At 50.8% G+C, this 26,795-nt stretch overlaps 1 protein-coding gene and 1 long non-coding RNA gene across 2 annotated transcripts in view; both read left to right on the top strand.

Moving 5' to 3' along the window:
• Window positions 1-1,308: 1,308 nt before the first annotated feature.
• Window positions 1,309-9,405, top strand: LOC307111420. Its single transcript, XR_013814566.1, has 3 exons — window positions 1,309-1,611; window positions 6,167-6,265; window positions 7,299-9,405. It is a non-coding gene; the product is annotated as an uncharacterized lncRNA (long non-coding RNA).
• Window positions 9,406-13,893: 4,488 nt separating this feature from the next.
• The window catches only part of HSD17B3 (hydroxysteroid 17-beta dehydrogenase 3), a gene marked incomplete at both ends in the record, with an annotated part of 52,445 nt that continues 39,543 nt past the window's right edge, over window positions 13,894-26,795 (top strand). Inside the window, 2 exons of the mRNA XM_079790988.1 lie at window positions 13,894-14,047; window positions 16,771-16,817. Of these exons, the coding sequence (XP_079647114.1) occupies window positions 13,894-14,047; window positions 16,771-16,817 (201 nt within the window). The remainder of the gene's footprint in view (window positions 14,048-16,770; window positions 16,818-26,795) is intronic.

The following is a 26,795-nucleotide window of genomic DNA, read 5'->3' as shown; positions in this document are numbered from 1 at the left end:
GCATCCCTCACGCTGGGCGCTCAACTTCAGGAAGCAGAGCAGACACCCCCTTGTCTGTCTGCGTGTGTCCATGCTGCCCCCCAAGTTGGTGAGGGCGGGGACCCTGCGTGTGTGACCAGCACTGGCACGGGCCCTGGGCATTGTGTGCTCATTCCCCTCCAGCCATTTCCGCAGACGGAGGTGTCCATTGTCCCTGAGGGCCCTGGTCAGGTCCTGGCCCCATGCCTCCTGTCTGGTCCTCCTGCCTTGGGCGCTGGCACGCAGCCAACCTGGAATGTTGGAGTGTGTAGGGGCGGTGGTGGGAGGGGAAGCGCGTGGCACACAATGACTGTTGGGTCCTATTACTGAAGTCCTGGGGCAGTGGTGGGCAAACTCATTAGTCAACAGAGCCAAATATCAACAGTACAGCGATTGAAATTTCTTTTGAGAGCCAAATTTTTTAAACTTAGACTTCTTCTAATGCCACTTCTTCAAAATAGACTCGCCCAGGCTCTTTGTGGAAGAGCCACATTCAAGGGGCCAAAAAGCCTCATGTGGCTCGCGAGTCGCAGTTTGCTGATCACTGTCCTGGGGCATGCGAAGTACACAGCACACTTTATAGAGGGAAAAGGGAACAGTTAGGAAGGATGGCAAAAACCTATTGTAAGGAATAAAGGCAATGAGGGCATGTGCCAGGGGTTAGGGGAGAAAAAACGCGGCTCAACAAACCACTCTTCCCTCATGCCAGGGTTTCATGAGTCATAAGGGCCCGTCCCCAGCCGGCGCAGTTGCTGGTTCCGAGCCTGGCACCCCGGCTAGGAAGCCGCCCCTTCTAGCCGCCCCGAAACACCAAATTGGCCAATGAGGGGAGAGGCGGGGCACCGAGACAGCCTATGTCGCCAAATGGGCCCAATGCAGCTGTGAATGGGCCTGGCCAAGCTAGCCTGGAACATCGGACGTCACAGGAAATCGGGTGGAGCCCGCAGCGATTTGCAAAGAGCACTAGCACGGCGGCCGTGCGCCAAGCCTTTAAAGGCGGCCAGTTAAATAATTTGTACAGTTACAGCGACATAGTTTACACTTCCATTTGACCTGACTCCTTACAGTGCCACATCATAGATCATCTCCTATCGATGCGCTTATGTAAGGTGTCTTTGATCACGTAAAACTCTATATATTGTTCTAGTTTTACAGTCCAAGCATGTCCTAGTAGCCGCGGTGTATTGTGGGGGCAGTATGCAAAAGTCCGGGCAGACGCAGCCCCGCCCCCCGGCGCGGCGGGCGAGAGGGCGGGGCCGCGCGGGCACCCCACTTCCCTCGCGGGCAGAGAAGGGCCAGGGCAGCGGGAGGTGGCGGCGGCGGAGAGGGCGGCCGTTGGCGGCCGGGAGACGCCCTCGAGCACCCGCGGGCCGTTAGGGCGCGACTCTAGGCGGCAAGTCGGAGCACGCGGCACCCGGGGCCCCGGGGCCCGGACCCACCGGCGGCGGCCCTGACCCCGCGCTCGGGCCCCGCACCCCCAACCCGCTCATCAACGTGCGCGACCGGCTCTTCCACGCGCGCTTCTTCACGATGGCAGTCACCTACTCGCGGCTCTTCTCGCCCGCCTTCCGCCGCCTCTTGGTGTTGCTCAAGGTGACCGTGTTCCCGACCCCCGACTCCTGACCAATGGCCGGACCCACCCCCAGACCTGCAACCTCTGACCCCGATCCCGCCCTGGACAGCCAACCCCTTTCAGCGGGAGGTCTAGACCGGGTCTGTTCCGTTGGGTGCCCTCCCCTTTAGTCTGCGCCCTGGCTCCTGACCCCCCTACCTGACCCTTCACCCTGTGGGTGGTACCACATCCCGACTCCAGGAGCGCCCAGCCCTCTGCAGGCAGCACCCGCTCGGCCTCACCCTTCCCGAGGCCTGGAGCCTTGTGTGACCGGCCCACCCCTGCCGGCCCTACTGTCCACGTGGGGTCCTCAGCCTTGGGAAGACACCCTCTCACCCCCCATCCTGCCCTCTCTGATTTGAATTTCTAATCATGTATGCGGTTAAATGTTATTTCACACGTTTGCATACTAGTTGTAGTGTTTCTCTGTTTAATTTTCTGCACATGTCTTTTAGCGCAAAGATGTTCTTTGACCTTTCTCCTTGATCTTCTGGCCTGAATCTGGGGCTCCCTTTGGGCCCATATCTAGGCGAGGCCTCACCTGACAGAGTGTCTCTCCAAGTTCTACCAGCTGCTTGGCATGTCTACTGGTCTCCCCCCCCACTCCACCCCCGTGAACTTGGTTACTCCGTCCTGTTTACTTCTTTATATGGCCCAGTCCTTTCTCCTCCCACAGCAAACATGGGGATGTTGCAGTTAAGTACATAGATTCGTCTCTCTAATCTGAGGTCTTACACGTTTACTCCAGGGGCCTTTCTGAGACCAAAACAAGTGCTGGAAGGACCTCCTGCCCTAAGGTTACCTGACTGTCAGAACCTTTCACCTGATTGGTGTGTGAAAGAGAGGACCACGCCCTGGGAATGCTCACACAAGAACATGGCAATCACCACAGGCCTGTGGCCCAGTAAAGCAGCCACATTCCACTGCTGGTGCCCATCCCAGTCCCATTGCACTGCTGGTGCCCATCCCAGTCCCATTCCACGGCTGGTGCCCATCCCAGTCCCATTCCACTGCTGGTGCCCATCCCAGTCCCATTCCACGGCTGGTGCCCATCCCAGTCCCATTCCACTGCTGGTGCCCATCCATCCCAGTCCCATTGCACTGCTGGTGCCCATCCATCCCAGTCCCATTGCACTGCTGGTGCCCATCCCAGTCCCATTGCACTGCTGGTGCCCATCCATCCCAGTCCCATTCCACTGCTGGTGCCCATCCCAGTCCCAATCCACTGCTGGTGCCCATCCCAGTCCTATTCCACTGCTGGTGCCATCCCTGTCCCATTCCACTGCTGGTGCCCATCCCAGTCCCATTGCACTGCTGGTGCCCATCCCAGTCCCATTGCACTGCTGGTGCCCATCCATCCCAGTCCCATTCCACTGCTGGTGCCCATCCCAGTCCCATTCCACTGCTGGTGCCCATCCATCCCAGTCCCATTGCACTGCTGGTGCCCATCCCAGTCCCATTACACTGCTGGTGCCCATCCCAGTCCGATTGCACTGCTGGTGCCCATCCATCCCAGCCCCATTCCACTGCTGGTGCCCATCCCAGTCCCATTCCACTGCTGGTGCCCATCCCAGTCCCATTGCACTGCTGGTGCCCATCCATCCCAGCCCCATTCCACTGCTGGTGCCCATCCATCCCAGTCCCATTGCACTGCTGGTGCCCATCCCAGTCCCATTCCACTGCTGGTGCCCATCCATCCCAGTCCCATTCCACTGCTGGTGCCCATCCCTGTCCCATTCCACTGCTGGTGCCCATCCCAGTCCCATTGCACTGCTGGTGCCCATCCCAGTCCTATTCCACTGCTGGTGCCCATCCCAGTCCCATTTCACTGCTGGTGCCCGTCCCAGTCCCATTGCACTGCTGGTGCCCATCCATCCCAGTCCCATTGCACTGCTGGTGCCCATCCCAGTCCCATTCCACTGCTGGTGCCCTACCATCCCAGTCCCATTGCACTGCTGGTGCCCATCCATCCCAGTCCCATTCCACTGCTGGTGCCCATCCCAGTCCCATTGCACTGCTGGTGCCCATCCCAGTCCCATTGCACTGCTGGTGCCCATCCATCCCAGTCCCATTGCACTGCTGGTGCCCATCCCAGTCCCATTCCACTGCTGGTGCCCATCCCAGTCCCATTCCACTGCTGGTGCCCATCCATCCCAGTCCCATTGCACTGCTGGTGCCCATCCCAGTCCCATTCCACTGCTGGTGCCCATCCCAGTCCCATTCCACTGCTCGTGCCCATCCATCCCAGTCCCATTGCACTGCTGGTGCCCATCCCAGTCCCATTCCACTGCTGGTGCCCATCCATCCCAGTCCCATTCCACTGCTGGTGCCCATCCCAGTCCCATTGCACTGCTGGTGCCCATCCCTGTCCCATTCCACTGCTGGTGCCCGTCCCAGTCCCATTGCACTGCTGGTGCCCATCCCAGTCCTATTCCACTGCTGGTGCCCGTCCCAGTCCCATTCCACTGCTGGTGCCCGTCCCAGTCCCATTGCACTGCTGGTGCCCATCCATCCCAGTCCCATTGCATTGCTGGTGCCCATCCCAGTCCCATTCCACTGCTGGTGCCCATCCATCCCAGTCCCATTGCACTGCTGGTGCCCATCCCAGTCCTATTCCACTGCTGGTGCCCATCCCAGTCCTATTCCACTGCTGGTGCCCGTCCCAGTCCCATTCCACTGCTGGTGCCCATCCATCCCAGTCCCATTCCACTGCTGGTGCCCATCCCAGTCCCATTCCACTGCTGGTGCCCATCCCAATCTCATTCCACTGCTGGTGCCCATCCCGGTCCCATTCCACTGCTGGTGCCCATCCATCCCAGTCCCATTCCACTGCTGGTGCCCATCCCAGTCCCATTCCACTGCTGGTGCCCATCCCAATCTCATTCCACTGCTGGTGCCCATCCCGGTCCCATTCCACTGCTGGTGCCCATCCATCCCAGTCCCATTACACTGCTGGTGCCCATCCCAGTCCCATTCCACTGCTGGTGCCCATCCCGGTCCCATTCCACTGCTGGTGCCCATCCATCCCAGTCCCATTACACTGCTGGTGCCCATCCCAGTCCCATTGCACTGCTGGAGCCCATCCCAGTCCCATTGCACTGCTGGTGCCCATCCCTGTCCCATTGCATTGCTGGTGCCCATCCCAGTCCCATTCCACTGCTGGTGCCCATCCCAGTCCCATTGCACTGCTGGTGCCCATCCCTGTCCCATTGCACTGCTGGTGCCCATCCCAGTCCCATTCCACTGCTGGTGCCCATCCCAATCTCATTCCACTGCTGGTGCCCATCCCAGTCCCATTCCACTGCTGGTGCCCATCCCAATCTCATTCCACTGCTGGTGCCCATCCCGGTCCCATTCCACGGCTGGTGCCCATCCATCCCAGTCCCATTACACTGCTGGTGCCCATCCCAGTCCCATTGCACTGCTGGTGCCCATCCCTGTCCCATTGCACTGCTGGTGCCCATCCATCCCAGTCCCATTCCACTGCTGGTGCCCATCCATCCCAGTCCCATTGCACTACTGGTGCCCATCCCTGTCCCATTGCACTGCTGGTGCCCATCCATCCCAGTCCCATTCCACTGCTGGTGCCCATCCCAGTCCCATTCCACTGCTGGTGCCCATCCATCCCAGTCCCATTCCACTGCTGGTGCCCATCCATCCCAGTCCCATTGCACTGCTGGTGCCCATCCCAGTCCCATTCCACTGCTGGTGCCCGTCCCAGTCCCATTCCACGTCTGGTGCCCATCCCAGTCCCATTGCACTGCTCGTGCCCATCCCAGTCCCATTCCACGTCTGGTGCCCATCCATCCCAGTCCCATTCCACTGCTGGTGCCCATCCCAGTCCCATTGCACTGCTGGTGCCCATCCATCCCAGTCCCATTGCACTGCTGGTGCCCATCCCAGTCCCATTGCACGGCTGGTGCCCATCTCAGTCCCATTCCACGTCTGGTGCCCATCCATCCCAGTCCCATTCCACTGCTGGTGCCCATCCCAGTCCCATTCCACTGCTGGTGCCCATCCCAGTCCCATTCCACTGCTGGTGCCCATCCCAGTCCCATTCCACTGCTGGTGCCCATCCCAGTCCCATTCCACGTCTGGTGCCCATCCATCCCAGTCCCATTCCACTGCTGGTGCCCATCCCAGTCCCATTGCACTGCTGGTGCCCATCCCAGTCCCATTGCACGGCTGGTGCCCATCCCAGTCCCATTCCACGTCTGGTGCCCATCCATCCCAGTCCCATTGCACTGCTGGTGCCCATCCCAGTCCCATTCCACTGCTGGTGCCCGTCCATCCCAGTCCCATTCCACTGCTGGTGCCCATCCATCCCAGTCCCATTCCACTGCTGGTGCCTGTCCCAGTCCCATTCCACGTCTGGTGCCCATCCCAGTCTCATTCCACTGCTGGTGCCCGTCCCCCCACCTGAAGGGCAGGGTGGCAGCAAAGTGAGTGGGAGCCGCAGCGCTTTAATTTACTTGCAAACCCCACAGGCCGTCTGAAGTCTTCCTAACTCTGAACTGACTCAGCATTTCTCTGCAGGTCCTCTGCCCTCACCACCCAATCTGCATCATCCACATGGCAATGTTTTCATTCCTGCCCCATCAGGTTCCCAGCTAAGGCGAGCCCCATGACCGGGAGGTAAGCACGTCCCCTTTTATGACACTGCGCTCTGATTTCCTAGTACAAGGCACCCCTTTAACTAATCCGAATCTGATTGTGTTTGTTGATGATTCCTACTGTAAAGATGAAAAAGGGAATTTCCAAGCTGGTTATGCCCTTACTACCCAATATGAACTACTTGGAAGGGGGAACCTCCCTGAGTCTCCATTAGCCCAAAGGGACACATTGCTAATGTTCAGCGCGTGTGCCTGTGAGGTCCTCCATGATTTTCAATGTTATGGAAACAAAGGGGTTTTCTTATGTTTATAAGGACCCCAGTAAAAAATGGGCACCAATGCCCTGGCCAGTGTGGCTCAGTTGGTTGGGTGTCATCCTGTGCACCAAAAGGGTGCTGGTTGATTTCCATTCAGGGCATATGCCTGAGTAGCAGACTCCATCCCTGATGGGTGGCTTGCAGGAGGCAACCCATGGATGTTTCCCTCTTTTTCCCTGGTCCCCTCCCACTCCTCCTCCTCCTCCTTTTCCTCCCTCCCCCCATTCCTCTATCTCTAAAAACCAATAAAAAAATCTTAAAGAATAAGGGCAACCAGTAAACAGCTATTCTCCAACCTTCTGAAAGGACTGTCCCCCACACTGAGGCTCACGCTGGAAGGACAGCGCCTGCTGCTGCAGAAAGGCCCTAGCTGACTTTCATGCACAGGCAGCAGCAACAGGACCTGTCACGGTTGTGACATGTGGATAAAGTCTCTTCTGCTTCTGCAAAAACAGGCCCAGACTTTTGCCTTACATACTTGGAATTATCACCGTTCCTATCACCCTCGACCATCAGGCAAGGTTGAGAGAACTAATGGGATCCTCAGATTTAAAATCTCTAAACTTGCTGAAGCTACTAGAAGCCTGAGCTGTTGCCCTGGGTCTTGCTGACTGTTCACAGTAGCCCCTTTGGGAAATCAACTCACTCCACATGCGATAGCCACCCGCAGACCAATGTAAATCGGTAAACGACTTTCTGCTGATTATACTGGTAAATGTTTAATGGGTTATACTACAGTCTTTCAACAGGTTAAAAAAACTTTTCCAGATTTTGACTCAGAGAATCCTGGTGGTCATGGTCTGAGACCTGGTGGCTGGGTGTTCTGGACATGCCATCCGAGGAAGACAGCCCTCGCACCCCACTGGAGCGGACCGGACTGTACCAGGTGCTGCTGACCACCAACACTGCCGCCCATCAGCAGGCCCTGAGCCTGGGCTCTCCATCTCCCAGGCTCTATCGCCAGCTGGTCCTTCCTGAACAGACGCTGGAGACCTTGGAATCAGATTGACAAGGAAGAGAAGTAGCTGACTTCGACTCAGGATACTGGATCATGACTCCATCGTTTAACCACGAAACTGTTTATTTCCCCCTTTCTTTCCTTGACTCTGGCACTGGTCTAACAATTTAATGTCCTCATCCGTATACCCCAGGCCACTGTTAAGGGGGTAACCTTTCAGACTGCTAGATTCACCATCAGATATTCTGACCTGTCCCTGATGCTAAAGACTCCCGGCTACGCCCTGTGAGCAGTTTCTCTTCTACCCCAACGTCACTGCAGACTGGGACTGACTGCACCCCTCCAGCCCCAGAAGTCTCTTATCAAGGCCAACCTTTGAGGCCAGAACACCCAGTGCCCGTTTTCTCCTTTCTCTAATGATCACTGTACTTACCCAATTCGACATAAATGCCTACGTAAGTCCTAGTACGTTCCCACCCCTATGTTCTCGTGATTATCTACACCACATCTGCCCCCAATCACAAAAAGATCTCACCGGCAGCTCCCATCTTTGCAAGGAATTTAGAACAACTTTTATTTCAGGTTAGATTGACTTCCCAAATGCGCTGGAAACCTAACCAACCCGTGGCTTGAATGGGCAAATGCAACAGTTCCTGCTAATGAATTCATTGACAATGCCAGCTTAAGGGGAATGGCTGTGCCCCAACAGGGTTTTTTTTTTGTGTGGTCATTATCATTCTCCCTGGGCCTATGAATGCCTAGATGGGTGGCACATAACCAAGCAATGCCCCTTCGGTTATTTATCTGTGCCCTCAACTGTTCACAAATGAAGTGAGATACTTTATTGGTCAGTTCCCTTGAATTTACATCATGGCGTTAGAAAAGACCTGCCAGGAGGCATTCATGACTCAGGATTTGCTTGCTTTGGCAGGGCCCTGCGTCCCTGGTTAGGAGTGAGTGTAAATGAGGTTATGGTCAGGATCCTCTCCTTAACTCTTGAAAATATTGATGAATCCACTGCTAAGACAATAGCTACCCAACAACAAAAAATTCGTAGACTCTGGATAGAGTTGTTCTTGATAGTTAAACAGCCCTTGATTATCTTTTAGCCCAGTGGTCGGCAAACTCATTAGTCAACAGAGCCAAATATCAACAGTTCAACGATTGAAATTTCTTTTGAGAGCCAAATTTTTTAAACTTAAACTTCTTCTAACGCCACTTCTTCAAAATAGACTCGCCCAGGCCGTGGTATTTTGTGGAAGAGCCACACTCAAGGGCCAAAGAGCTGCATGTGGCTTGCGAGCCGCAGTTTGCTGACCACCACGGTTTTAGCTGAAAAAGGAGTTCCTGTGCTGTAGCCAGCACACCTGCAGAGCCTGTATTAACACCTGTGGGGAAGCTAGAAGTCAGTTACATAAGATCACTGAGCAAGCCACTTGGTTTATAAGGGTGACCCCTACAATGGAGTCTTTTCTTTCCTTACTTGATTTTGAATGGTTTGGGTCTGGGGACCATGCTCTGAAGTTCACTCCAAACGTTGGAGGGAATTACCCTGCTTATAATCATAATGTTCTCCTTGATGTACTAAATTCTCCCAAAAGCTTTAAATGCATGTTCACAGCTGCTAACCACCAAGCAAATGATCTCCTGAAGATGGGAACACCGGAAAAAGATGAAGAGAATGACTGACTAAAAATTGTGAGCCTATGGTCATGAGCTGTGAATACCACACAGAGGGTATTAAAGCTATGAGAACTACAGAGCAGTAGGTGCGAGGGGCACGAGTCCCTTAAATTTAGATCACATCTCTCAGGCTGAGAATCTGATCAAAGGGGTGGGAGAGGGTTTTTTTTAAAGGAGACAATAGATCCCAATGGAGTCACTGGTACTAAGCCCCCAGTCAGCAAACCAAGACTTCATACCTAACCTGACTGCAGTTTTAGCCTCTCCGAGGAATGTAATCTTTAACCAGTTAATTTGCATTAGCTGGTCAATACTAGTGAGGCAGTCAGTCTGACAGACTCCTTCTGTCTTCCATAGGTAGATGAACTTGCCTGAGATAATCCAACCTTCGCTAGAAACGTCCTCTTTGAATAGGTGAATAAAGCCAATGAGATACTTAAACTTTCTCAGGTGATGTGTGTGTGTTTTTTTTAACACTTGCATCTCTCACTTTCCTCTCTGGGGCTCCTCTTCACCCTCTGGCACTCACAAGTCATCTGATATGTGGGCAAACCTGGAAATGAGGGAGGTCATACCCAAGGGCTTGATCAATGGACAACACCCTCTACTTCTCTACGTAAGCCAGAAGAGTCTGAGCTGCATCCTACAGTTTCTCAGAGGCTTCCCAGCAGGACGAACCCTCAGTCACCCACAGCAGTGACCAGCTCAGGGACACATCCGTGTCTTTTCATTTTGTCTGTCCCTGTTCAGTCTCCCAGTGCCAGCTCATTGGAGTCACTTCCCAGAGTGATCGTCTTTACTAGGCCTTCATATCAGGAAGAGCTCAGGCTCAGAAGGTCATGCTATTTATGTGTGGGTCTTTCCTTTTAGATTCCATCTCTCAATATAACCTACTGTTATCCTATATAATAAAAGCCTAATATGCAAGTTGTCCCCTCGGGCGGGCGGTCCTTCACTCGCTATGACATGCGCTGACCACCAGGGTGTGGCGTGGAACATGGTGGGTGTCAGTGATGAGGTGCTGGCAGTGGGTGGTAGTGAAGGTGCTGCTGGTTCTGATGGGCCCTGATGATAACAGGACTGCAGTGCGATGGTGGAGCAGGTGAGCAGGAGGTGCCAGGCCAAGGCGTGTGCAAGCAGGGGCCTGATTGCCCTGCAGATGGCGACCAGCAATGGGGGGGTGGGCCTGCTGCCCGGCTCCTAGGTGCTAAGGGAGTTGTGCAGGGGGCCCAGCCCTGATCGATTGCCCCACAGGCAGGATGGTGGAGCAGATGAAGGGGCAGTGCCAGGCCATGGTGGGGTGTCAAGCAGAGCTGCGGTTCTGCAAGGCTGGGAGCACGAGCTGGGGTTGTGAGCCTGGGGGCCCAAACTGGGGCCCGATCCCTGTAGGTCACCCCAAGGGACCCCACCCATGCCCGAATTTGTGCACTGGGCCTCTAGTATATATCTTATCTAATAATGAGGGAATATGGTAATTGACCCTCATGCCATAGCAAGCATGGTGGCACCCACAGCCAATAAGGAGGGGATATGCTAATTGACTCCCCCGCCCTCAAAGATGGCGGTGCCCACAGCCATAGATGGCGTTGCCCAGTCCCCTCAACCCCCAGCTGCCCAGGTGTGGCCCAAGGCACAGGCAAGCCTTGCATGGTGGCTGCCCAGCTGCCCAGGGCCATCTGAGGCTCAGGTAACCAGGGCCGGCCAATGCTTGCGTCGCCGGTAGTGGCAGCAGCAGAGGTGTGATGGAGCGTTGTCTTCCCCTGATTGCCAGTTGTCTTTCACCCCTAGAGCTCCCAGACTGTGAGAGGGGGCAGGCCGGGCTGAGGGACGCCCCCCTCCAAGTGCATGAATTTTCATGCACTGGGCCTCTAGTATATATATAAGTCTGATATATATAAAGTTATAAAGAATCCTTTTCTTTATTGCTCCTTCAAGTTAAGAAGCTTCAATCATCAGATTACCCCAGTTTCTCTTAGAACAACATCTAAGAGATCCTCCATAGCTGATAGAGAAAAGAGCTTACATTTTTCAAGTTGGAAGTTGTCATTTGGAGGGTTGCAATGAACTTCTGTATTTTAGAATGCAGGCTGTTCTTTAATGCCAGAAACAACATTTTGATGAATCTTTTAGTGATATTAATGCACCTACCACCCCATTATGGTATGATGCTAAGTAAAGGAAATGAACAAACAAAACAAAGCAAATTGATTGATAGATGCAGAAAACAGATTGGTGGTTATAAGAGGGGAAGTGGTCAGGAGGAGAACAAAATGGATAAATTTAGGTCAATTGTATGGTGACAGATGGAAACTAGACCTTTGGTGGTACCATGCTATAGTGTATACAGATGTTGAATTATAATGTTGTACCTCTGAAACTTATCCTAGTATAATGTTATAAACCCATGTTATCTCAATTAAAAAAAGCCCTTGCCATTCTGCGGATGGGGGGAAAGTGGGTATATACAAAGTAACAGTGGACATTAAAGGATAATAAATTTTATTATTAAATGTCATTAGAGAATATCTGTAATTGGGGGTCCTTTAAATTAGTCTCTCTACTTATGTATGTTTTTGATATTTTTCTTAATATAAATTTTTATAAGTGCAAAACTTTTAAAAGAAATTATAAAAATTTATTGAAGATATTAAGAAGGACTAAAAGGAGAGATATACCTTGTTTATAGGTCGAAAGACTCAATAGTGTAAAATAAATAGTTCTAGTTCTCCTCCAGTTCAGCCCCAGTAGAACTGGCCCCGGTGATTTCTGCAAGTTTTGCCAGCATTCCAGTGGGGACTTCCTATCCCAGGCAGCAGTTCTGCTAACCAGCCTCTTCCTCCTCCTCACTGGGAACAGTTTCTCAGTGCAACCCAGAGAATGTCACCATCGAGTTGGCTGCAACCACACTCCTCCAGTGAGGCCTGAACCATCTTGGGTCCAGGGCCTCCTTCCAAGTTGGTTTGTTCCTTAGATATTCTCCTTCAGCCCTGGGGTATTCTTTTGAGTTGTCTTTTATGTCCTTTTAGTTGCAAATTCCTTATAAGTAATTAATAATTTTTTATGTTGTGTAGTCCCTGTTAACATTGCTATGTGATTTGTGTCTTCTAAGTGGGGCTGATTGATACACTAATAAAAGTAAAATTGAGCTTGTACATATGTAATTTGTATGACCAGCTATTGTGTGTGTGTGTGTTTGTGTGTGTAGATATGTGTGTGTTTGTGTGTGTGTGTGTGTGTGTGTGTGAGAGAGAGAGAGAGAGAGAGAGAGAGAGAGAGAGAGAAAGAGAGAAAAAGAGAGAGAGGAACTTGCACATGTGTGGCAAGTACAGATACAACAATATTCATAGCAATGTTTAGCACAATCTAAAACAGAGCAAATCCAACAGGAGACAGCTTGGCTGTGCAATGGAAGAGAAAGAGAAAAGTCATAGGTATCTCCAAGGTTTTTAATGTGAACAACTGGAAGATAAGAGTTGCCATCTCTTGAGATAGGCAAGCTTGACATTGAAGATAGTATCAGACATTGGTTTCAGATATATTATGAGGCACCCAAATGGAGGTGTCAAGCAGGCAGTTGGATATGCAAGTCTGGATGACTAGCCTGGGTTGGTGTACATTTGGGGGAGTCTTCAGCATACAGAGTCCCCACAGTCAAGAGACTGGGTAATATCACAGACAAGGGTGACATTGGGCACGTCTTGGATGACTGCTGTAGTCTCACTCCCCCTTCCTCAGTCGTCATGCCGACCCTCTATCTCCACCGCCAGAAGGTCACCGTTCAGCGTGCAGTGACCTTGTAAAAGCATAATTCCGATGCCGGGACTTCGTTGTCTCAGTCTCTTCAATGGCTTCCTGTTGTTTCTGGACTGAAGCCCCAACTCCTCAGCAGAGCTCTGGCTGGTCCCCACACCTCCACCGCTCGCCATTCTTCTCTCCTGTCCTCTGCACACCGGCCCCTACTGGGTTGTGTTATGTATTCCCCAGACTCATGGATCTTTCCCATTTCCCTGCATCTGTACTAGCTGCCCCTCCTGCCGGGAGGGAAACCTCATCTTTGCCGGTTCCGTCTTTTCATTCAAATTTCAGCTCCAAGGGCCCATCTCTACAGAATTCCTTCCTGAACACTCCCTGGGCTATTTGATCACTAGTCACCCTAGCAGGACACTCATAGCACTTTTTGTGCCACTGATGTCTGCCAGCCTATGAGCTCTCTGCCTATCATCTGTCCCCCCTTCGAGGCTCTCAGCTCCCCCAGGCCGTGGCCCAGGCTTCTCTCCATGGTATGTTCCCAACGAGCGGACTGCTATGCCACCTGGCAGGCAGTCATACGTGTTTTCTGAATAAACGTCTTACAGGATATTGCATTCTTTTTAGCTTCCAAATCAGGGCGAGAACCTTGAGCTGCCATTTTCATTTCGTCCACACTTTATCTCTCTTCACGTCCTTCCACTCCTTCACCAGCTCCCCCACGGTCACAAGAGCCTAACAGTGCTCTAAAGATATTAGAAAGAATACTTTATTCCCAAGCCTGTGAATCGGAGGATTGTGCAAAGAAGTCACTCTAATCTAAAGTGGAACACGGTGGAACTCACCCAGGGACACCAGAAGGTGCCTGACCCGCCTCCTCAGCAGCTGCGCCCTAGGAGGCCCGGCGGGTCTGCGAGGCCTGGGAGCCCGAGCTGCGGTGCGATCATGGGGGAGGCCCTGGAGCTCGTCTTCATTCCCGTAGGGCTGCTGGTGTGCCTGGTCTACCTGGTAAAGTGGGCGAGATTCTGCAGATGTATTTTCCTGCACTTCTGGAAAGTTCTGCCAAGGTCTTTCTTGAAGTCAATGGGACAGTGGGCAGGTAAAGAAAGCGCTCCGCCTCTTGGGTTTTGTTGTTCCTGCTTATTATTATTTGTGTCTCAAAAGGCATTCTGCATCTTTCTTCCTTTGAGCAAAGATGGAATTCCTTTGGGTGATTTTAAGTTGGGCGGAGGAGGAGGGTGTCTAGAAAGCATGAGTAAAATTAGAATTGTTGGGCCAACAAGATGGGGTCTGCGGAGAGTAGTTGGGGGCCGGGGGAGACTGTGTCCACCGCCCACGTGCTTGTCCGCGGTCCCCACTAGCTGCACTTTCTTCCTTGGGGAGTTTCTGATGATACAAATATAAATGCTGCAGACGCTCCGCATCCTCCTCTCCAGATTGCCAGAAGCCCAGAGTGCCTCCGTGTTGTTACAGGGTGTCTCAATAGTCTGAAATCCAAATAGTTTTAATGCACTTTATTACAAAATTTTCCCCGAGCCCTTTTGGGAAGTGAGTGTATTACAAAATCCAGGCAACAAAGATCTCTGTGGAGACACCTTTGGAAGATAGGATCTGGGTCTGGTGTGTGTCCCAAGTAGGCTAATTGCTGCCTCCTAAGTGGACTTGTTCCTGGGACTGCTGGGATTCCAGCCCACGTCTGGGTGTAAGGTAAAGAGCGCGAGGCTGTGGTTTCACGTTACATTTCCAACTTGGGCACCAAGAAATCCAATGGCCCAGAAAAAAAATGTAAGGAGCTTTAGAAATACCATGCCAAGCTAAATAGGAGAAATCGTAAGCAACTTCACAGGGCTGCCTGATGAAATACAGGATTCTCAGTTACATTTGAATTTCAGATAAACAAGTAAATTTTTAGTGTGTGACATCCCAAATGCTGTGTGAGACATATTTATACTAAAGAAAATATTCGTTGTTTACCTGAAAATCAAATTTAACTGGGCATCTCGCCTCCTTATTTGCTAAAGTGGCAATCTTACAACTTTAGCAATGGAAAAAGAAAAATTTACGATATGAAAATTATTAGGAGTGGAAATGGGTTTTGAACTGTGGCATGTTCCATTTGCAGTATGTGTGAATGCTCCCTTGCTCCTGGGCTACACGCTGGGTCCATGAACTTGCTAGGTGCTCGACCTTGAGGGTCTAGACCCACATGCTCTGCTCTTACAGTTGCAAATGCCCATGCCTGAGGGGGCTTCGAACTCTGTACAAGTGCTGCCCATCAGTGCTGGGCAAAGCCCCTCTGAGAACGCTCATTCCAAAAAAGCTCACATGAGGCCAGAGACTTAGCATTTGTTGACTCAAAAAACATAATCTTAACCTGTCTTTTGAATCAGTCTTGAATAGTGTTATAATTAGCAGGAGTAAAATGTTCTTGGGCATAGGCAGATATCAGGGAGATAATATAGCTCAAATGGGGGGGGGGGGGGTAAGAGAAGATCTAGTTACTAGAGACTGAAATGTCAAGTCCTCGGGGCCCTGTGGTTGATTGGCTAATTATGTCAGTGGTAAATCTTAATAGACTTGTGGCCCCAAAGTCAGCCAGCCTGTGTTTAAATCCATCATCATCACTTTGGGCAGTATGACCTTGAACAAGTTAAGAATGTCCTCTCTCTTGGCTTCTGATCTATAAGAATAATGATGGTCCCTACTTTAGGGCTTGTTTTGAATATTGAGATGAGGAATCTAAAACACTTGAAACAGTGCCTGGCAGAAAGGAAGCACTCGGTAGATGCCAGCCATTTACTGATGCCATTATCTTAACTATAGTACAGGCCTGGTCCTGGGTGATTTCTAATATCCCCGTGAGAGAGGGGAAGTGGTGAAGATAGCCCTGGTACTTCTAGTAAGAGGGACAGGTAACGTGCCTGGATTCGCTTAGAAGTACCTGATGCAACAGATGATACCATTAGCAGTGACTGAGCTCCGGGTGCCTCTGCCAGGGTGCTGCTGGGAGCGAGCACGGCTGGGTCTGCTCTCACCTACCAGTGAGGATTAGAAGGCCCAACTGCTGGTTATATGGGAATCAATAAGGCCACTGAGCACTGACTCTTCACGCCCCTTCATTTTATTTCAGCCCCTTTTTGCATTTCTGTATTTTCCTCTTTAAGTTCCCTGCCTTCCATGGGCGTTGATTGCCGCTGATCTGTGGGGGAGGAGAGGGGAAGGGGGGAGAATGGACTTTTAGGAGGAACCTTGAAATGTCCGTACAGTGACAGCTGGCTGTGGGTAGGGAGATAGCAGGGTGCATTGCTTGCCCTTGATGATTTAAGGCTTAGAAATGCCTAACCCTTATGGGGTCTGAAGGAATGTCCCCTGGCTGGGGGGCTTTGTTTCATTGTGGAGTGTGTTTTCATGGCCTCACCAATCCCTCAAAAAGGAAAAAAAAAGTTTCATTGTGAACGTTTAGTGAGGGAAGTTGAGGGCTGGAAACTTCCCAGTGGAGTGCTGCTTTGATATATTTTTTAAAAAAATGTTTTTATTGATTTCGGAGAGGGAGAGAGAGAGAGGTAGAAACATCAATGATGAGAGAGAATTATTGATTGGCTGCCTCTTGCAGCCCACAACCAGGACATGTGCCTTTGACTGGAATCAAACCCGGGACCCTTCAGTCTGCAGGCCTACACTCTATCCACTGAGCCAAACCGGCTAGGGCTGCTTTGGAATAGTAAGTGTCCTAGAGAGGTGGCCTGCAGGAACACATGGCCAGCTGGAGAGAGGACTTGGAAGGTCAATTCTTTCCCTTGAAACCATTTCTGCTTTTTGCAGTGATCACTGGAGCAGGAGACGGGATTGGGAAAGCTTATTCGTTTGAGGTGAGTCGTGTTCTTGACCTTCTCTGCCTCTTGTATTGAGCACATTATAAAGCAACAGACATTCATTATGAAGGGAAATATTTTCTCTAAAAAAGGAAATTTGAAAGTCTTAATCTCACTCCCTGGATACCTTTAAAAAATGCAATGATATTCAAAGGTGGCAGTATCTCCCCTTTGGAGTTGTTTTACAAATATAGGGACATTGCTATTATCTAGTGTAATTGTACCACAAGCATCATATACTTCAGCACAATTTCAAAAAAGTATAAACTACTTTTCTTTTATATATCCTTTACATTATGGTTAGGGCATATATTGGTTTAAACATTATTTGTGTAGGCAGAACATATTATCTATGACTTTAATTCCAAGAAGATAAATGGGCATTAAAACTATGATATAAAGAGAGGATCTGATCAGGCTGAGTCACTGGAATATTAGCGTCTTTCATTATTTCTCTCCAGGCTTCTTGTTGCTCTGCAGATAGATCCATAGATAGATTGATTGATCCATAGACAGATACCTAGGGAATAGATGGGTACTTTTCAAAATACTTTTATAGCATATGCAATCTTACATGCTATTATTACTGTACTAGAGGCCCGGTGCATGAAATTCGTGCACGGAGGGGGGTTGTCCCTCAGCCCAGCCTGTACCCTCTCCAATATGGGACCCCTAGAGGGATGTCCGACTGCCCGTTTAGGCCCGATCCCACCGGGCAGTCAGACATCCCTCTCACAATCCAGGACTGCTGGCTCCCAACTGCTTGCCTGCCTGCCTTCCTGATTGCCCCTAACCGCTTCTGCCTGCCAGCCTGATCACCCCCTAACCACTCTGCTGCCGGCCTGTTTGCCCCCAACTTCCCTCCTCTGCCGGCCTGGTCACCCCTAACTGCCCTCTCCTGCAGGGTTGATCACCTCCAACTGCCCTCCCTTGCAGGCCTGGTCCCTCTCAACTGCCCTCCCTTGCAGGCCGGGTGCCTCCCAACTGCCCTCTCCTGCTGGTCATCTTGTGGTGGCCATCCTGTGTCCACATGGGGGCAGGATCTTTGACCACATGGGGGCAGCTATATTGTGTGTTGCAGTGATGATCAATCTGCATATTACTCTTTTATTAGATAGGATAGAGGCCTGGTACAGGGGTGGGGGCCAGCTGGTTTTCCCTGAAGGGCGTCCCAGATCAGGTGGGGGTTCCCTTGGGGTGTGGGGCGGCCTGTGGTGGTTTGCAGGCCAGCCATGCCCCCTGGCAACCCAAGTGGAGGCCCTGGTATCTGGAATTTATTTTCTTTCTATAATTGAAACTTTGTAGCCTGGAGTGGAGCCAAGCCTGGGGCTCCCTCCGAGGCCAGCAGCCATTTGTGTTGGGGTTATAATTGAAACTTTGTTGCCTTAAGGGTTTGGGCCCAGCCAGGGTGTGCAGAAAGCTTTGCTTCCCCTGTTGCCAGCGGCAACCCTGGCCTGCTCTCTCAAGCTCCATTCTGCCGCCATTTGTTTGAATTTTTTTACCTTCTATAATTGAAACTTTGTAGCTTGAGTGGAGGCTTAGGCCTGGCAAGGGCAGGTGGAAAGCTTGGCTTCCTCTGTTACCTAGGAAACCTTGCTCTCTGTGGCTGTAGCCATCTTGGTTTGGATTAATTTGCATACTCGCTCTGATCGGATGGTGGGCGTGGCTTGTGGGTGTGTCGGAGGTATGGTCAATTTGCATATTTGTCTATTATTAGATAGGATTGTTACAAATTCCATTTATAAAGTATTGTTTCCGGGAATTCCTATGTATTTTATTTCTTATTAGTGTCATTACACTGAACAATGTAAAATACAAAAGAAGAAATAGAATCTTAGGAATTATGAGGATGACTGTTAAAAGATCAGTGACACCTTAAAAATAGAATCAAATGCACTTGCGTTGTGAAAACTACATCCTACAGCAGTGCGGTATCCAAGTGTGTTCTTGTCCCCGAAGCCTTCATCATGACAGATACTAAACACCTGTGTGAGAGGCCAGTGCAAGGTGTATGGGCGGCACTTGGTAGACACTTTTGGGACTTTAACAAACCTAAACTCTTCCAGTTAGAAAAGCTCTTGGTGCTGGTCTTTTGGAACTGCCCCGCCCCACCCTTTATCCTCTGGCGATAAGTTCTTGGGCACAGACGTTCTGCTTCAGCTCTTTGCTCCTATCCTAACTCGTAATAACAACTTTCTGATGACCAGTGGTGCTCAATGCTCCGCAGGTGAGTGGTCATATTTGAGTGTTGAGGTTGGGGAGACTGTTCAGCAACCACTTTCCAAAGTCTTGTGTCTTCCGTTCCCCAAATCAGAAGGAAAATTTTTCCAGCTGTTTGCATTAAAGCCGTATCACCTTTTATATAACCATTTCCACCTTACACCAGGTTTCTGGAAAGGGCCTGATCCCTCATCCAAAAAATCCACGGCCACCCCTCTCATTCTCTGCATTGCCAAGAAATGTAGGTCCTTTATGATTTTCCAGATTCTTTCCTCAAATTCATGCTGACTTGGCCTGCTTGTGGTGCCCTTGATGGCTTGAGACTCAGATACTTGTCTTTCTGTAGAGGAGACCTGTATGGACACTCTCCTTAGCATTTGTTTTTTTACTGTTTCCAAAAGCAGTGGCCTGGGGTTAGGAGCTGTGGGTCCAGCCCTCACTCTGGCACTCACTGTCTGGAGACTTTGGACAAGTTACCCATTTCTGGGCTTCTAGTCTTTACCAGCACAAGAGACACCTCCTAAGAGCCTTCAAGTTGTAAATTCTGTTTCTATCCTAGACTAATTCTTGCTTTGCTCTTCTCCTTGTATAACCCTTTCCTTTGTTCTCTTTTGTTCTTTTCTAAGGCTGTTAGACAGTTTTCTGGACTTCCTACCTTCCCTCATGCAGGCTTTTCTCCTTCCAGAGAGCCTGCTCTTGCTCCCTGGTAAGTGCTACTCCAAGGAGAGCAGTGCGGAGACTGGGGTGCTGTGGACTGATGGCTAGGAGCCCCAAACTGGGAATCGGTTAGACATCTTTGTGTCAAACCCTGCCTTCCATGCTCCCTGCAGGATCTCCACAGCAATAAGCTGGAGGTGATGGCAATCCCACTGGGCTTTTTAAAGGTTAAATGGGAAAATGGATGATGATGAGGAGGAAATGGACATGCTAATTACATGTTTTGCACAGAGTAAGCTCTTCAAGGTTAGCCACTGCTATTATTGGGTGTTTAAACTGTTTTCTTTACCACATATTCCTTTTTTTTTTTAAAGGAGGAGGAGGAAATGGACTGTACTTACCATATTTTTACTCTTTCCATTGTTCTTCCTCCCTGATGCTCCAAATATATCCTCTCTAATAAAATGGTAATATGCAAATTAACCATCACTCCGCTACATAAGCCACACCCACCAGCCAAGCCACGCCCACCAGCCAATCAGGGCGAGTATGCAAATTAACCCCAATCCCAGATGGCTACAGCCACAGAGAGCAAGGTTTCCTAGGTAACAGAGGAAGCCAAGGTTTCCATAGCTGTTGCAGGCCTAAGCCTCCACTCAAGCTACAAAGTTTCAATTATAGAAGGTAAACAAATTCAAACAAATGGCGGCAGAATGGAGCTTGAGAGAGCAGGCCAGGGTTGCCGGCGGCAACAGGGGAAGCAAAGCTTTCCGCACACCCTGGCCGGGCTCACCCGCTTAAGGCAACAAAGTTTCAATTGTAGAAGGTGAATTAACTGCCACAGAAATGGCTGCTGCCGCCCCGGAGGGAGCAGCAGGCTTGGCTCCGCTCCAGGCTACAAAGTTTCAATTGTAGAAGGAAAATAAATCCCAGATACCAGGGCCTCTGCTTGGGTTGCCAGGGGGCGTGGCCGGCCTGCAAACCACCACAGGCCCCTCGCTCAGGCCGCCCCACGCCCCAAGGGAACCCCACCCTGATCTGGGACACCCTTCAGGGCAAACCAGCTGGCTCCCACCCGTGCACCAGGCCTCTATCTTATCTAATAAAAGAGTAATATACAGATTGATCATCACTGCAACACACAATATAGCTGCCCCCATGTGGTCAAAGATCCTGCCCCCATGTGGACACAAGATGGCCACTACAAGATGGCCAGCAGGAGAGGGCAGTTGGGAGGCACCCGGCCTGCAAGGGAGGGCAGTTGAGAGGGACCAGGCTTGCAAGGGAGGGCAGTTGGAGGTGATCAACCCTGCAGGAGAGGGCAGTTAGGGGTGACCAGGCTGGCAGAGGAGGGAAGTTGGGGGCAAACAGGCTGGCAGGGGGGCAGTTAAGCATCAACCAGGCTGGCAGCGGAGTGGTTAGGGGGTGATCAGGCTGGCAGGCAGAAGCGGTTAGGGGCAATCAGGAAGGCAGGCAGGCAAGCAGTTGGGAGCCAGCAGTCCTGGATTGTGAGAGGGATGTCCGACTGCCCGTTTAGGCCCGATCCCAGGATCGGGCCTAAACGGGCAGTCGGACATCCCTCCAGGAGTCTCAGATTGGAGAGGGTACAGGCTGGGCTGAGGGACAACCCCCTGCCGTGCACGAATTTCGTGCACCGGGCTTCTAGTATATATATAAAAACAAAAGGGTAATTATGCTAATTAGACTGAGCGTCTTCCCAATGTCATTCTGGACAACCTTCCTGATGAAGCCGAGGCCAGAGGGAAGCCAGCCCGGGTCCCGGGTGCCTGTGGGCAGCCAGAGGAGGGAAGCAGCCCAGGTCCTGGGTGCCAGTCGGCGGCCAGAGGAGGGAAGCCCAGGTCCTGGGTGCCGGAGGGAAGCCAGTGCAGTGCCTGGGGAAGGAAGGCCTACTCTTGCACGAATTTTCGTGTATCCGGCCTCTAGTATATATATATATTTCAGAGAGGTGGGAAGAGGGAGAAAGAGATAGGAACATCAATGATGAGAGAGAATCATTGATTGGCTGCCTTCTGTACACGCCACACTGGGGATCAAGCCCACAACCCAGGTATGTGCCCCTCACTAGGGATTGAGCCATGATCTCTTGGTTCATAGGTTGACGCTCAACCACTGAGCCATGCAGGCCAGGCCCAAGAATCTTTCTTTTGTTATTTCCTTTCTATTAAGAGAACGTCTTTAGCTAAAGAAAAGTCTTCTGGTGACAAATTCTCTTTGTTTTCTTTCATGAGAGAATGTCTTGACTTCCCCTTTGTTCCTGAAGGGTACTTTTGCTGGATAATTTATGGTTGACAGTTCGTTCTTTCAGCACTTGAAAAATGTGGTGCCACTCACTTCTGGCCTCATAGTCTCTGATGAGTCTGATGTCATTCAAATTGTTTTTCCCTTTAAGGAAGGCGTTGTTTCTCTCTCTCACTGTTTTGAAGATTTTTTTCTTTGTCTTCAGAAGTTTAGTTATGATGTTGCTTGGTGTGAATTTCTTTGGGTTTATCTTGTTTGAGGTTCACATAGCCTCTTGAATATGTAAGTTTACATCTTTTCACAAATTTGGAAAATTTTCATTCAGTATATCTTCAAATAGTTTTTCTGCCCTCCCCTCTTCTTCTGATTACAATGACATGGATGTTAGATCTTTATTATAAGTGTCTGAGATGCTGTTCATGTTTTTTTCTTAGTGATTCTTCTCTGTTGTTTTGATGGGTAATTTCTATTGTTTTACCTTTAAGTTCACGAATTCTTTCCTTGGTCCTCTCCATTCTGCTATTGAGCCCATTCATCAAATTTTTAATTTTGGTTATTGCATTTTTCAGTTCTAAAATTTCCATTTTGTTCTTTTCTCATATCTTCTATTTATTTGCTCAAACTTGGTATTTTCCATGGGCTTTAATTGTGTTCATCCTTGCCCATTAAAGCATTTTTCTGATGGCTGCTTTAAAATCTAGTCATATATTTCCAACATCTGTGCCACTTCAATGTTGGCATCTGTTGATGATTTTTATTTCACTCAGATCGAGATCTTCCTGGTTCTTGATGCGACGAGTGACTTTTGATAGAATTTTGGACATTTCTGATTTTATGTTAGAGGCTCTGGATGGTATTCAATCTTCTGTTTCAGGTCTATGCCAGCATTGCTTCAGCAGGGGTGGGCCGACTTGTGCCCACAGGTGAGAGGGAGGCCAGTCTCCCACGTGGTCTTCATTAGCACGTGCTGCTGCCTCCTTCCTGTTGGCTGGGGTCCGGGTGACTCCATTAGGTCAGTCTGGATGGGAGGGACAAGAGGGCCCCCTCACTGCTCCCAGGAAGCTCCAGTGGCGCTTGGGGAAGGGGCCTCCTTAGCATGGGGTGTGTGTGTGTGTGTGTGTGTGTGTGTGTGTGTGTGTGTGTGTGTGTGTGATGGTGCAAGTCCTGTCCTCTCTGCCTTCCTGTTACCTCCCAGGAGAAGGGAGGGAGGGAGAGGGAGCCGTGGCACTGCAGGTGGGGGTAGAAGTTCAGGTTCTGCTGACGTTGGGGTGGGGGTGGGGTGGCTGGGATGAAAGTCCCTGCTCTGTCCTTGGCGCCTCTGATGCCGGCCTGGCTGGGGGGGGGGGGGAGGGGTGGCCACTGTACAGCAGCCTCACCGGACGGAGGTCTCGGCTCAGCACTCAGCCTTTGCAGGGAGGTGGGGTGGACCAGGAGGGACCATGGTTGTTGTTTTTAGTTGTTTACCTGGAGTAAAGCAGTTTTTGTGTAAAGTTTTCTGTCCTGTGGTTAGAGAGAGCGGGCTTCTGCTGGATATTTCTCTCGCCCCCGTGGGTGTTTCCGAATGGACAGCATATTCCAGCAGTGGGTTGGGGATAGCCGAGGCCTCTCGCTGATCTGCTGCTCACCTTTTGGAATCTTCTTATGTTTCTTTTATGGATTCTGTCAGGCTGCATTCTAGTCGCACTGAATGGTAGCAATGGGGGAAAGTACTTCTCATCTCACTGCAAGCGATTAGATTCATACTAGTGGTCCAGTGCATGAAATTCGTGCACAGGGTGGGGGGGAGGTTTCTCTCAGCCCAGCCTGCACCCTCTCCAATCTGAGACCCCTTGGTTTACAGGGATCGGATGTGCCCACAACGATCCCTGTTTACAGGGATCAGGCCTAAACCGGCAGTCGGACATCCCTCTCATAATCTGTGACTGCTGGCTCCTAACTGCTCACCTGCCTGCCTGCCTGATTGCCCCTAACCACTCTTCCTGCCGGCCTGCTTGCCCCCAACTACCCCCCGCCAGCCTGATTACCCCCAACTATCCCCCGTGACAGTGTGCTCACCCCCAACTGCCCCCCTGCTGGCCTGCTCACTCCAAACTGTCCTCCCCCCCCCCCCCGCTGTCCTGATCACCTCCAACTGACCCCCACTGACATCCTGCTCGCCCCCAACTGGCCCCCTACTGGTCTGCTTAACCCCAACGGCCCCGCCCCCCACCAGCCTGATCACTCACAACTGCCGTCCCATTCTGGCCTGATCACCCACAACTGCCCTCCCTTCTTGGCCTCTAACTGCCTCTACCTCGGCCCCACCACCATGGCTTTGTCCAGAAGAACATCCGAAAGGTCTCCTGGAAGGTCTCCCAGTCTAATTAGCATATTACCCTTTTATTAGTATAGATAGAGGCCTGGTACATGGGTGGGGGCCGGCTGGTTTGCCCTGAAGGGTGTCCCGGATCAGAGTGGGGGTTCCCTTGGTGCATAGGAAGGCCTGGGCGAGAGGCCTGTGGTGGTTTGCAGGATGGCCATGCCCCCATGGGGTGAGGGTCCCCGCTGGGGAGGCGTGGCCAGCCTGGGTGAGGGGCTGAGGGCTGTTTTCAAGCTGGCCAAGCCCCCAGCGGGGACCCTCACCCCATGGGGATATGGCCAGCCTGGGTAAGGGGCTGAGGGCTGTTTTCAGGCTGGCCATGCCCCCTGGAGACCCAGGCTCCCAGCCCCTCCATTTTTCCTTTTTTTTTTTCAGCGCCTCCTTGAGCGGAGGCCAGGGCCGGCTGCAAGCAGGTATCTGGGATTTATTTATCTTCTATAATTGAAACTTTGTAGCCTTGAGTGGAGGCCAGGGCCAGCCAGGGTGGGTGGGAAGCTTGGCTTCCTCCATCGCCGGGGTCAACTCAAGCCTCCTGCTCACTCCAGCTCCGTGGCCGTCACCATCTTTGTTGGGATAATTTGCATACTTGCTCCTGATTGACTGGTGAGAGTAATGGAGGTGCGGTCAATTTGCATGTTTCTCTTTTATTAGGTAGATTTTTAAAAATATATTTTTATTGATTTTTTACAGAGAGGAAGGGAGAGGGATAGAGAATTAAAAACATCCATGAGAGAGAAACATAGATCAGCTGCCTCCTGCACACCCTCTACTGGGGATGTGCCCACAACCAAGGTACATGCCCTTGACTGGAATCAAACCTGGGACCCTTCAGTCCACAGGCCAATGCTCTAGTCACTGAGCCAAACAAGTCAGAGCTATGTATATATTTTTAATTCAAAAATGAATTTTTAATTCTAAAGGAAAACAGCAAAAAAGCCATCATCTCTTCCCCCATGTCATTCCTGTTAAAGATAAGTAATGCAGGCATAAAGTTAGAAAAGTAAGTACCCTAGAAAGGCATAAAAAGAGAAATAAAGGCCTCTCGTCACTCCTGCCCGCATCCTGCCCTTCTCTGTCACCAGTGTTCAAAATGTCTTGCGATTTCTGCCAGGAAAGGTAGATGCCACAGTTCCATCCATACTTCTCCGTGGGAAGGGGTGCTGACAGATGGTGAGGACTGGCTGTGGAGACAGAGACCAGTGGCAATCCCGATTTTCCTGATGAGCAGGTGGCTGTGCTCAGGTTCCTTCTGCCTCGCCTTGTGGGCCTTTGCTCTGGTCTTCAAAGCTGGAGCGGGGACATGAGCACGCCTGTGTCCTGAGAGCCCGCAGACAGAACTCAGTCCTGTGGCCACGCCGGGCACGCAAGGCCAGGCGTCACTTCACCTCCTGCCCATGAAGACATAGGCCGGGTGTTAGAGGCCCCCTAGCAGTGTGCAGCGTGCGCACCTGTACGTTTAGTTCTTGCCCATGGCAGCGCTAATGGAGTCCTGCTTTACACAGCCTGCTCTCAACTTTGCTTTATTCCTTTACTAATCCAGGGTGGAGCTCTTGCCTCAGCAAAGTCATACAGACGCCTGCGTCCTTGTTAATGACCTTGGGCCTCTTCCATCCAGGGTGTGCCTTGTCTCTTTTATCAGCTTCTTAGGGATGGGCACTGAGGTTTTTCATTTTAGTTTTTACAAACTATGTTTAAGATACACCCTTGAACACATACACACTCACATATACATCCCTGTCGGTAAGATAGCTGGCTCCTGGGTATGTGCACTGAAATATTGGCTACCATTGCCAAATTGTTCTCTACATGGCAGAACCAATTTTCATCCATTCCGCATTACTATACATTTTAATATTTATGTAAAGTATGCATTTAATATAACTTAAAATATTGTACATTTTACTTCTTGTCACTCTGGTGTATGTAAGAAAACCTGTACTCTTGGCTGTTAATGCCCAGAGAATGGTAGAAGCAAAATGCATGACTAAGACTGTCTGGTTTTATGCCTCCACATCTGGGCAGCTCTAGTGCCACCCAAACATCTGGGATGGCATAGATGTGGGCACTGCTCCCAGCTCTAGGGTGGCAGGCAAGGGCAGTCAGACTTCTTCTCAAGACAGCTCTCCTGGAAGCTAAGGGAACGGCCCAGAGTGGGGCCTTGGAGTAAATTCACTTTCCAGCTCTGCTTCAGACCAGCCCAAGAAAAATAAGTGCCTTCCCTACTCTTGACTGTCAGCACACACTTACTTGGCAATGTATGATGGTGCCTTATGCACTCTCAGCAAGGAAATTCTTCTTCCTAATGTTTAAATTACTCGAGTCTAAATTATTCCAGCTGCACTCTCAGCTTCTCCTCTTTCATCTTGCCTTAAATGAAAACAGTAGCTTTTAATTATTTTTATGTTCCCCTGGATTCATTGCTTTGTTCCTGGGTGGCTTGCCTTCAACCCTATGATTTCTGATTCACGTTTTGATTATCC

Source organism: Cnephaeus nilssonii (genome assembly GCF_951640355.1).
Source record: "Cnephaeus nilssonii genome assembly, chromosome: 14".
NCBI lineage: Eukaryota > Metazoa > Chordata > Mammalia > Chiroptera > Vespertilionidae > Cnephaeus > Cnephaeus nilssonii.
This window is presented reverse-complemented; position numbering and strand designations above follow the sequence as displayed.